Raw genomic sequence first — 12,844 nt, forward strand, 5'->3', positions numbered from 1 at the left:
AGAGTGCGGTGAGTAAAAACAAACATTGATTCTGCACCTGTTCCTCTGTTTTAAGATCTCCAAACTCCATCATGAAGGTGGACTCGGATGGAAACCGGTCTGGCTCCAGAAAGTTAAGGAGACTGAAGAGTTCCTCCACTGTGTTTTGCAGTGGGGTCCCAGTCAACAGGACTTTGTGTTCCTAAGGAAGATCAAGAATATCAGTAGTTGACTTTTGACCAGTGATTTACATTTCCATTAAGTTTCTGTATCAGCTAGAATCTGGGAAATTATTCAGATTTGTGAATCAGTTTAGTTTATTAAAAAAACAAAAACACGAAACGATCTGATTTTACTACTCGCAGTCAAGTTTTATCAGGTAAATATTTTAGACCATAACGCAACAAAACAAACGTACACATGCCAAATGCCTTAGGCAGAGCCACATTTACATTAGAATAACAGTAAGAGAAAGGAATCAAACAGATCTAAGCTAAGACTGACAGCAGTTTGTGGTAAAATTGTGTACTAAAAGTGAGGCACCAACCATGTCCATCATCTTTAGGCCCTCAAGCAACTTGCAGTTTCTGTTCTTGAGCCTATGAGCCTCATCAATAATCACACAACGCCAAGGCACGTTTCGTAACTCAGGACAATCCGTCAAGATCATCTCAAAAGTGGTGATGATTGCATGGAATTTGTAGGCTCCCTTTATTACACGACCCTGCAAGAGGAGATATGTTGTTATAAAGATTCCTCAAAGCAGAGTTTCATGTATAAAATCCTTTAGATATCTCAAGTATACCTCTCTGCATATACCAAATGATAAAATAGGAAATGTTTACCTGTGAGTCCCTGTAGTACATCTCATAAGCCTGAATAGTTTTTCTGCTGGCTTGGCTACCGTGATAAACCACTACGTTGAGCTCGGTCCATGTCCTGAACTCTCTCTCCCAGTTGGGAATGGTGGAGAGAGGAGCGATCACCAAGTAAGGACCACAGATTCCCTTTAGGTATATCTCATAGAGGAATGTGATGGACTGGATTGTTTTGCCAAGACCCATTTCATCAGCTAAAATACAGTTTCGTCTAAAAGCAAGAAGAAAAAGCACAGATTTTCAATAAATGCAGACTTCACTAGCACAAAACAAATGTGATGTGGCCCGGTGCAATTGCAGATTTAGCTTGTGTACGAGTAAGCTGTGCAGCTGTACGCTGGGTAATTGCATACATACGTGTTGTACCAGTTGAAGAGCAGCCAGTTGACTCCCTCCAGCTGGTATTCCCTGAGCGCATTGCCGTTTTTATATTCTCTGGAACTCTCGGATTTCTGCCAGTCGCTAGCGGGAGGTCGCTCCTGTTTCAAATAAAACAATTCCCGTTAGTGGTTTCCGTGCAACCGCAAGAACGTGGCCCTCTCCCCTCACTTGTTCAGCACTCAAGAGAAAATAAAGAGAGCGCTAGACGAGAGCCAGCTCTTACCACGCGCTTTGGCTCTGGCTCGCGGGCCATCACTCTCTCAAACTCTTCAATTTTCCCTTGGTCAATGTCAGCTTTCAGCTCCCACGTGCTGTCCTCGTAGGGCAAGGAGCACCACTTCACCAGGTACAAAGTTACAAGCTGCGGGAACAGGCATCAACAAGACAGTTATGCAAAAGAGAGCCCTCGTATTTTTCTCAGGGGGTGGTCTGACTGACATCTTTATAGCAGTAACCGATCAAGCAAGAGCTTTAATCAAAGTAAATCTATGTTTGACTTGATGAACGGTTGAAGAACAGATGGATGAGCGAGAAGAAGTCGTACCTCTCCATTTTCATCTGTGCTTTCAGACACATCCAGAACACGGTCCACCTCCACATAATCTGGGTTGAAGGGCTCATCATCCATCTGTCAATGAAAGTGTGATTGATTGGTTAGACGGAGCATTGCAGAATGGTGGTTTCACTACTGTTCGAGCCTCGAACTACAAGCAGCCTTGAAATGAAAATCTACACATTTTCTTGAGCTTTCTGATGTGGGTGGCATAAATTTCTCAGGGAAAACCCCACCTGGGTTTGATGGATCGAAAAACCCCTTCAAAATCAAATGCGTTGCTATATTCCAGAAATGAAAAGTCTTAACACCGCTGCTTGAATTACTTAAAACTTGTGAACTCAGCTGGGTGGCATGTGCACTGGGAGATTGCGTGCAACAGAGATAAGGGCTTCCAGTGAGGCGTTTTATTGCTTTAGCGTGGATGAGATTGTTCATAAAGCCACCATAATACCAGCACAACACACCACTGTTGAGCATACATACTGCCGCCATTATCAGTGAGGGCCATAAAATAAACGGAAAAAGAAATGACAAAATGGTGGATGACAAGGAAAATGGAGGGCAGATGCTAACCTCAGTTATAAAGTTATTGAGGGCTTGCTTGGCTCTAAACCTCTTGATCTTCTGCTGAATTCGCTTATCCTTTTCTAGCTCTTCAATGTCAGCCCAGCGACAGTGCAGGTATGAGCTGGAAAACAACAACAAAACGTTTTCACTGAGTGACCTCAAAGCAGCCAGCATTTACATTTTAACGCTTAAAAGCCTAAACACAAACAAAAACTCTATAAAAATTAAGCTGAAAGGTTTAGTCTCGTTTATGAACGAAACATTTGGCACTATGTTCCTAAACAAAGAAGTATTGACGGGACATGAAAAAAGCTGATAGCATGATAATTTAATGGGGCACAGTACAAAAGTAGTAATGTATTTGCACTATTTTGCAATTAATGTTTAACTTTAAAGAACACATGATTTAACACCATATGCAACAGTTTCTAACTTCCTATTTGACTTCATGTAATACAGTTATTTTCATAATTAAAGAGAGAAAAATATAAAATACATTGACTGGAGCCAACTTAAAGTGGATACTTACAAGCCTTTAAATTTGACATAAAACTCCTCAACTTCAACCTCTTCACCAGACTCCAGCTGCAAAAAAAGTAACAACATTATTTCATGTTTAAAGTTTGTTTATCTGCAAAATGTTTAAAATCTAAAAATCACTAGAGCATGCGAATAACACCCAGACATCAAAAGCACAACCCATTTCCTGTCACAAACTACTTGCGAAGCAGTGCATTTTATTATTGAAACCTGCCCTTCAACCTGTAATGCTTCAGGACAAAAAAAGCAGTGCGACAACTGTAAGACAAGGAGGCGAAAAAGAGCAATCCTACTATTCGGTTTCTCCGGCTAGTAGTACGCTGTGTGGCTGAGTCATGAATCACATCAGCTCCTCTACCACACACAGCCCCATTCACAGGGAGCTGACCCGGGGCCTGGCTTCCTGCCAAAACCACAGCACTACGGCAGACGCCAAACCTACCATTTCCTCGGGCGGGAGCCCATTTGCAGCTGCGCTACTAAGAGCCGTTCACAGCATATTATTTTTGGCTGCCGAGCTCGGGAGCTTTGTTTTGTGGAGCCGTTTCAAAGGAGTAACGTTGCGCGGTCTGAGATTAATCACGCTGAGAGACAGTTTATTCTTGCACGGCTTCATCTCAAGACCTCGCACCGGCTTTGCTTTAAACCGGCCACGGCTCAGCAGCGCTGTTGGCCTGTACCGGATTAATATTACCACTACTGTCAGCTGAAGACAATATCAGCCCACTCAGACATGTCCTCGGCAATAACAGGGTCTGGAGCAGGATTTGAGACAGATGTTAGATGTAAGCTACCCTGATTCCAATAGAGAGCAGAAGCAGCTAAAGCTCAAGTGAGAGGATTTCGGCTGCTTAGCTCACCTCTTTCTTTCCCATGCGCATCCCCATGATCTTCTCCACCACGGGGCCCTCTGCATCTGGCATCTCCTGCAAGGGTAACAAAAGATACATAACACGCATAGCAAACAGCATATTACATCAGCAATTTCCAGACACTGACGTAACGACTTAAGTCGTGTTCATAATTGCATACATGCAAATTCAACACACACCCACATCCACAAGCTCTCATGATACTGACCTGCTGCTCTGAATTAGCTGAAGGAGTCTTTGGTCCTGTGGAGTCATCTCCATCATCATCATCTGAAATCTTGAACTCAAGGTCTTCAGTATAACGCTTCCTCTTGACTTGCCGGCTAGATCGTCTTTTCTGTATTATGACAAAGAACATCAGAATACCGAAATCACCAAACCATAAAATGTTTTGCTTAAGTTGTTGTTATTCATTGGAAACATTCATGCTTTGCTTAAAGACAAACGAGAACTTTTAACTGTTTAAAAAGTCAACTTTACCTGCACACCATCATCCTCTTCTTCCTCTGGTGAATGTGGAGGCGATTTCTCTACGTCAGATGTGACGGAGGGCTCTCTCTTGCGCTTAGCCTCTTTCTTGGTGCTGTTACTGGACTCAGTTTCAGATTTCTTGACACTGTGGGTGACCAAAAAGATTTGGTTAGATTGAGCGTCATACCAATAAACCACAGTTTCTAGATTGAAGGTCACTGCATAGTAATGGTTAAAAAAATTAAGCTAACAAACACTGTAATTTCAGATTACTTAAATAGTCGTGCAGCGTTAAAGTATCAACCTAATTATGAGATAAGGAGCTAAGTTTGATTTCATTCACTGATTTAATTTTTATTTTTCACTTTAATCTTTGACCAGGGCTGTGTATCAGCAAGAATCTGGCGATACGATACTTATCGTGATATAGAGGTTGATAATTTTGCATGCATTGCGCTACTATACGCAAGACAATATATTGAGTTACTCATGTCTTATTTTTGGAATAGAATAGGACAATATTTAAGAAAGCTGTCATCAAGAACACACCACGATATGCAACCTTAGCAAATACTTCCTGTCACTCTTAAAGTTTAGAGATAAGATGACTGCTATCTATCAGCAGTCTGCAATGAATGTTGTATGATAAAAACAACGACAATATTGCGGTTTTGATAATCGATACAACATCTGAAAACAAAATATCCTGATACGCGCTTGTATCTTATTTTTCTTATACCGTAATTTTTTATATGACCTTACTCAGTTAATATTAAAGATAAAGGTTATTTTTCACAGAATGTTCTTTACATTATTTTTCGTAGAAAAAAATTAAACCGCAAAAAAATGACATTTTGGGTCACTATGATAATGAAGGAGTTTTAGATAGTAAAAGTAAAGTCACCTACCCAATAAAAAGAGCATTTAATGACATAAGTCGGACAAAAAAAAAAACTGACAAGACGGACAAAAAAAATTAAATAATCTTTAGTATACACACAGTACAATGGAAAAAAGATGGAAAGGAAATTAAAACTTTCTTATCCCGACATATTCTCAGTTTCAAACACATAAAAGAGGAGACGTGAGAGAGGAGAGAAGGAGGACTAGTTAACTCCACTTCCAGTTCAGTGTCTCGCTCTCTTCTCCTTGCCACAGATTACACAATGCCCTGGAGGCTCTCGTGCTCTCTCGCTCTGGGCCCCCCTCTCTTTTCATTTGCACGCCAAGAGCAATCAAATCGCCCTGGTAACCGGCGGTCACGTGACCCGCACCTGTTCCTCTGGCTGGATGCCACTGGCTAAAGCCATCTGCTTCCCTCAGTCAGAGTCTCTCTCTCCAACACTCCTCAAGCACCTGCAGCCGCGCCGCTCGCCGGCTTTGGGTTTCATACTGTCACTGCTCGGCAAACACGGCCAGAAGTAAGGAGAAAAAAGGCGGTACAAAGAAAAGGAAGAAAAGACGAGGGCAGGAAGAACACTCTCGGTGGAAAAGGGGGGGCTTCCTTTCGATAGCCGACCTTTATGAATCACAGGACAGGACGCAAGCGACACATTCTGTAGTGGGCCGCATGTGGCCTTTGAGATGAACAGGAGGAGAATGAGGGGCTAATTGGCATTAGTAGGGAAAGGACACAGACCCTGCTGCAGGTTTGTGTGAGCCTCTCCGCTCCAGTGCTGACACTCAGGAGAAGGAGAGAAGGCCGGGGGGTTAATGGGACACCTGCCGCCCGCCAGTGAGATGACTCATCTTCAGCTGGACCCCCCCATGGTGCTCGCTCTAACAGCAGCTGCTCGCACATGCACATACACACACACACACACACACGACTGTTTACTCCCAACAGCCCTTGCAGTATCGCACAGGCGCAAACGTAAACACGCATACATAAACAAGAACGTGAAAAAGAAGATGAACATGCTACAACAGGTTTACAAAGGCATACGGTACAAAATGGATGCCTGTGCCCTTCAAAACAAACAGGATAGTAATGAATCATAAGGAATAAGACAAAACAAGGCCTCTAAGAGACAGACACAAACATATATCTCTATAAACAGAGTGCTATCAAGATGAATCAAAAAGAGGATAAAATCACACTAAACTAGGCCTGAATTATGGGAGGGGAAATGTCTCTCGTGGCGCTTTCCATTGCATAGTACCCCACGGTTTGGGTCAGCTCACCTCACTTTAGGTTTGGTCGAGTTTAGTAACACTTTGGAGTCGGAGGGATTATAGGCATGTCGTTATATTTGCGATGCTTACTGCCGTGACATCATACAAGTGAGAGTGTTGTTGTACATTCCCATACATTCACTTATTTCTCAGTCCACCTCAAAATTTTAATTGGCCACCACAAATAGATGTTTGCACATCGCGTTTATCACTACCTCTGAGTCACATGACAGTTTCTGTACAAACACCCGAGGCATCAGTCGACACGTTCCGCTGAGCCTCATTTAAGTTGCATTTAAGCATAAATGTGGACGTGCGCATTGCAAATGTGCCGCCACAAACTGCAAGTCTGGAAAAAAACGGTTATAGGTGTTCCTGATCTCAACCTGTGCATGTTTTTCATCTTTAAAAGGGAGTTTGGGAACTTATAGCAAAGCACAGACGACAACATGTTTGCGAGACAGCGCAAGCTAGCATGAAGGTAAAGCTAATCTTTTACATTATAGCGATGACGCTAGTAGTGACGATTCTCTCAGACCAATCAGTGATCTACAGTGTTTTCGCATCATGTTTGCTATCAGCTCGGGTCGCTTGAAACCTTACCCGACAAAAAGTATTGGGTACTTCATACTGCACCAAGTGGAAAAGCTCCCAAAAGTAAGCTGACTCAACCCAAACCAAACCATGGGGTACTATGCAATGGAAAAGCGCCATTGGAGTGCTGCTGGACTGTGATGAGAATGTGTGGAAAGAGGATGTGCGAAGTGAGTTACGTAGGAATAGACAGAAAATGTGCCGTGGAGTTGAGACAGAAACAGACTTTGCAGAGGGATTGTGTGAAAGTGTTAGAAGCCAATCAAGGAGAAACAGCGTTTGTGAGGAAGCGATGGCATCACACCTTGGACTCTCTTAAAGCAAGGTCACCTATGCTGCGGATCTACTTAATTACACGCCATCACTGACAAGGCAGGTTTATTAGACCACCACAGAGTGATGAAGATGCATGCATGCCACAACCACACAGATAAGCATGCAAGTATGACGCTGTGTTTTACAGATCACTTCCACAAATAAGGCAACAGACATCAAACACACTGATAACATGTTCTGGGAATCTGTGTGTGCACTCGCACACGGCCTGTCAAGACATGCGACATCAGGATGTGACGTATAATGTATAATTGTAATCATGCACTTGGTGGATTTTTTTCAAAGCATCTTAAGTTTGCATATTTTCGGCGATATCTCTTGAGAAATTACACTCTTGAGAATTATTCTTTTCTGGTTCGATCATAATCTAGCGCATTGCACACAGAGTTCAATTCATCTGGCAAACAATCTCAGTTTCAGAGCAGAAAGTGAGGAGCGCTGATCTCTGCTTAATTCCAGTTTCAGACCTTTTTTTCTTTGTGAGCATTGATCTGCATTTAAAAACCCTGGTGACAATAACAATATTGCAACAACATGCATTCTCAATATGAAACACCCCTTAAGGCATTGTTCCTGCCTTTTGATTACACAGGACGCATTACGCGACTGATTCCACCAGGGGTGGGTCCCATGATCAATTCTGTAATATGTTTGTGTTCACACAGAAGGCACTTTTGCAATTTTATGAGATCTGTGCACTGTGTGAAAAGGTTTTAATATAATTTTTATCTTGGACTTAAAGTGACACCTTATTGCTGATAAAGCTGCATCAAAACTAATTTTACTTACAAACCTACTTTTAACAGCCAGTGATGCTTTAATCTGCGAGTGAAAGGGTCAGTCATTACCATGTTAAATTTAGACTCAGCTGGTCATGTGATCTTCGCATCTTCATGAAGCAGCACAGCCCCATAATTATTCAGCTTTTATTAGCCCAGCAATCTAAATGGGGTTTCGCTCATGTGAGAGTACAACATCATAAACACCTCAAAAGTCTCTTTTGGTTAATTCTTTGAGTAAAACAAAAAACTGAGTGGACCTTCGTGGCTAAATTCCCCAAGGACCATTCAATCAACTTTTTGGGCCTCCTAAAAAAAAACTCAATCGGAAAGAAAAGCTTCTTTAATGCCTATATTGTGTGTGTGGGTGACTCTTTGTGTTTAAGTGCGTATTGCTTTGATGGTAGCACTGGCGATGTGCATCTTTACTCTTGCTTGTCCCCGAGTGGCTGTGCATTCAACGTTCGGCACACTTCTCAAATGTATTCAATGCACCTCTCTCTCTCTTTGAGGCGGTAGCTTCTCTGATCACCAAAGCAGCAAACACAAGACTTCACAGGAACTGAAAACTCCCAACCCCTAGTGGGACAGGGCTGCCAGTCTTGGTAGGATAAAATAAACATGGAGTATAAAGTGGGATGCTTAGCCTTTCCTTCCGTTCTGTTATTCACCTCTCTGCACTTTGTCTTTGAGGTTCAATGTCATGCAGAATGTAACTTTTTCTGCACCAGAGCCTGGTGGGGAGGAGACATGGCAGAGTGCTTGTTTGGGGACAAATAAGCAAGCGGTGTGGTGTAAAGGTGCTGAAGACAGGCATGCTGGTCCCGCAAGCGTAGAGCTTTAAGTACACACACATTGCAGCACTTCCTATGCAACCGCGACTATTGTGGTTTTCATATCTGAGTGCACAGGATGTAGCTAAGATAATCTGCGAGAAAGAGAGACTTTGACATGAGACCGAATGAAAATCAAAGTGCTAAGAAAACTGCCCACCAAATTAGACGGTTTTATATAGTTGGAAAACAACCACACAAACGCTGAAACGGGGGCTTTGCCATAGTTGCTTGGGAACCGGCCAATAAATTGAAGATGAGAGGTGTGCATTTGCAATGCAAAGCAGTCATCTTGTGGGGGGGAGAGCCGTATGCAATGCAACACTAAGGAGAGATCCTTGAGAAGTGTTTGATGATTGCGTGGGGAAAACAGACCGGGGCACGCAGACGCTCACATTTACCCTGGGTGTGGCCCAAGAATGAGTATTTATAGTATGTTGTTTTTGTCAGTTTAAACACAGAGACAAGAACAAGACTTTTTAAAGTCCAACATTGTTGCCTCTACTCCATTTTCTTGACATAAAATAAGCAAACAAGGCAACAAGTGTTAAACCTGATAAGATGGAGTGCAAATATTTAAAAAATGACAGTAGGGGATGGGAAACGACAAACTCTCATCGTGTGTGTCACACGCTATGAAAATTCAACTCGCTAGCCCACTTTTTAAGAAATTGGGACAGACTGTTAAGAACTATTCACAGGGGCTCACCAATACCACACAGCCAGAGCTGCAGCAGATCTGGTCAAATTCAGGCCGGCATGATTAATGAGACAGCATTGTGGACTAACTAGCATTAGGTGCCATTTTAAATGGAGATACTCCCCCTCCCCTCTTCCTCTCGCTCATACACACTTCCCCAACCCCTCCCCCTTCAGATGACCTACTGCTCTCGCACTGTGCTGCAGATGCGCTGCTGAGTGCTCGCATTGGCCCGGCCCTTTTCCTCTGGATGAAAGGGACATGGCGGTGGAGTGACGGGCGTTCGGATGGGCGGGGGGGAGGAGGAGGTTAAGGGGGAAGGCTGACACATTCCTCAGCCGGCTCATGTTACCACCTCAGCTAGAGGAAAAATAGCCATGAAACCTTGTTGCTTTGCATTTCTGGGCTGGATGATTTTTTTAAAGAGGGGTGGGGTTGAAGAAAGGGCTGGAAAAGGAAGGGAGCATCATTCAAAGTCGGCATAATGATTGGGATGTGTATTTAGAGGAGAGTCAGATATATTAAGAACATGCAATATTGTGTTTACGGCAGCCTTTTTTGCAGTACGAATGACCAGCAAAGGTGAGAATGTAAAGTGCAACCTTATTGTTAGCAATACTTTGTAACTCTTCACAAGTATCAACATCAAGCTTTGGTAAGTGGGTGAGATTTTTAATGAGAATGCTATGGTGTTTGTGGTTTAGTGTTACTAGCTTCAAGCAAAAAAGCAAAAACAGTCCACAAGGCCTTTGTAAAGGGACAATATCATCTCTTTAAAGTCTTAGATGTTAAGACAATACAACTGAATACAAGCCCCACCACATCTAAATGGATGGTACTATACTTCTATATATTTTGCAGTGCAATGAACAAAATGATCCAATGGGGTTTTGTCTCTCTGTCCATGTGTATGTCAATACAAATACAACCAAGATTAAAATATCACTTGTCCACAGACCTTTATACATTCAGTCATCTGACTGTAACCTTCACATCTGAACTTACATAAAACTGCAAACATTGCAAAGCACTGTAATTAGAAAATGCACAGACACATACCTGGGCTTTTTAGAGCTCTTAGGTTTCGGGGTGGCAGTCTTCACTTTTTTCTCCTTAGGTTCCTTGGGTTCTTTGGGCGTCTTGGGAGTTTTCGGAGTTTTAGGAGTCTTGGGTTCTTTCAGCTCCTTGGGCTCCTTCTCCTTTGGTTTCTTCTTGCTTTTCTTTTCTACGGCAGGCTGATCCATGGAAGTCATAAGATCATCTCCATCATTCAACAGAAATGATGCTCCTCCAGTCTCACTGCCGATGTCATTACCCTCCTGGCCCTCACTGGCCTTGGCTTTCTTCTTTTTCTTCTTTTTTGGCTTGAGCTCGCTCTCAGTCTGCTGTATGTCACAGTTGGCTGGTTGCAGGTTCGGGCCTGAGGCAGGTGTCATAGTGGATGTTACCATCTCCATGGAGGGGTCTGAAGGGGAATGCTGAGGATGGGAAAGAGAGACATTAGTATGCACCAAGAACAAAAAAACTAGAAGTCTTACGGATTTTGAAAAATCTCTCCCATTCATGACTACAAAGCAGCAAACCCACCTTAAGGCATGTGCTGTTAGTACCATGGCTTCATTACACTGGCCAACCATACACATCCATTAAACCGAAAAAAATTTCAACCTGGCCCAATGAACCAAACGCATAACTAAAAAAAATTTAACTTGTGGGAAAAACAAATTACGGAATCTGTACTGATGTAACGTGGCATGCCACATTATTTGGTCTGACTTCCTTAACCCTCTTATTATTGCCAGTGCAATTATAGTTCAACAGAATTAAACGGTTTTGTTTTTCTCCTTACAGTTGCAGTGTTATCTCCAATACCCATACCGTTCATAGCGAAGACAAAATGACAGGAAACATGCTGGCAGCAGTGTTAAGCGTCCAGCTTCCCAAAGTCCCAGCAGCATATGGAACTGAGGCATTATGACACTAATAAATTATATCTATACTTTAAATTTGCTGATGTCTAAAATTGAAACACTGGCATTTGTAATGCAATATGCCACAACATTTTAAAGATGCATACAAAAACTGGAAGATGTTAAACCATGCGTTGATTCTACTCTACCAGTTTCTTGTATACCATGCAGTTTGCTTTAAAACAAAAGACTTTGTAAACCACATGATTGTGGTGATGAAATGCATATTTCCTGTAAACATACTATGAGAAAAATGGGTGCACTGTGCATGCCAAACAGCAGCAAGGTCACAGAAAATACCCAACACCCAAATGCAATGGTGGTCATTAGAGCAGCTGGAACAGCGAGCGTTCTGCGGCTGCTTTAACGGATAAATGTCTCTCCTCTTGCCAAGTCTCCCCAATAATCAATTGCATGAATGACAATAGGCCTACCACACGCGCTCTCTGCATTTCTAATTTGACAGCAGCAGTCTAGAATACAATATGTTCAATATAGGATTTCATCTCTCGGAGGGGGAGACTGGCGTGTCAGTTAATCTAGCAGGCAAAGTGCTCACTCGGTGAGCTAAATACTCCCTGAAGGAGCACTGCGCCTCTGCTCAGCACGGCAGGCTTTTTGCAGGGCAAACCCATGAGTTAACACCCAATTCATTTGATGAAAAGCTGACTCCCAGACACACGGCCTAACCCTAGTTAAAATTTATCTTCAAGATTCATTGCTTGAAGTTTCTGCTTGCTTCTGGTTGAGAGCAAATCTAAATGAACTACAAATTTACGGTGCCGCAACACCTAGAGGCTGTAAGACGCTCTCTAGTACCAAACTATAAACAAACTTGCACAGAATAGACATGGCTTGCACAGGGAATTACAAAGTGCAACAAATGGAAACCAAACTTTGGTGTCAAATAAGTTTATAATGTTTTGAGCCTGAAACTGACACATACATTAAAGGGATAGTTCATCATGTCATAATTTTCTTATCCTCGCGTTGTTTTAAACTTGTATTAACTTCTATTTTCTTATGAACACAATGAGATTTAGATTAATGATGGTAAGCACACAGCTGATTGTAACCATTGACTTCCATAGTAGGAAAAACATACAATGGATTTTAATGGGTACTGTCAAATGTGTAATTTATCACAATACTTGCATAGTGTGTTTCTCTACTAGAGAAGTCAATGGTTACAATCAGCTGTGTGCTTACCATC

General features: G+C 42.4%; 1 protein-coding gene across 1 annotated transcript in view; it reads right to left on the reverse strand.

Annotated features, from left to right (window-relative positions):
* chd7 (chromodomain helicase DNA binding protein 7) overlaps nt 1-12,844 on the reverse strand; it is a 45,227-nt gene that overhangs the window by 17,946 nt on the left and 14,437 nt on the right. Inside the window, exons 3-14 of the mRNA XM_055202312.2 lie at nt 10,721-11,139; nt 4,254-4,389; nt 3,982-4,110; nt 3,762-3,827; nt 2,891-2,946; nt 2,368-2,482; nt 1,783-1,866; nt 1,462-1,599; nt 1,215-1,336; nt 825-1,068; nt 527-703; nt 38-181 (exon numbers count right to left, since the gene is read on the reverse strand). Coding sequence (XP_055058287.2) covers nt 38-181; nt 527-703; nt 825-1,068; nt 1,215-1,336; nt 1,462-1,599; nt 1,783-1,866; nt 2,368-2,482; nt 2,891-2,946; nt 3,762-3,827; nt 3,982-4,110; nt 4,254-4,389; nt 10,721-11,139 — 1,830 coding nt within the window. The remainder of the gene's footprint in view (nt 1-37; nt 182-526; nt 704-824; nt 1,069-1,214; nt 1,337-1,461; nt 1,600-1,782; nt 1,867-2,367; nt 2,483-2,890; nt 2,947-3,761; nt 3,828-3,981; nt 4,111-4,253; nt 4,390-10,720; nt 11,140-12,844) is intronic.

This window comes from Misgurnus anguillicaudatus, chromosome 2 (genome assembly GCF_027580225.2).
Source record: "Misgurnus anguillicaudatus chromosome 2, ASM2758022v2, whole genome shotgun sequence".
Taxonomy (NCBI): Eukaryota; Metazoa; Chordata; class Actinopteri; order Cypriniformes; family Cobitidae; genus Misgurnus; species Misgurnus anguillicaudatus.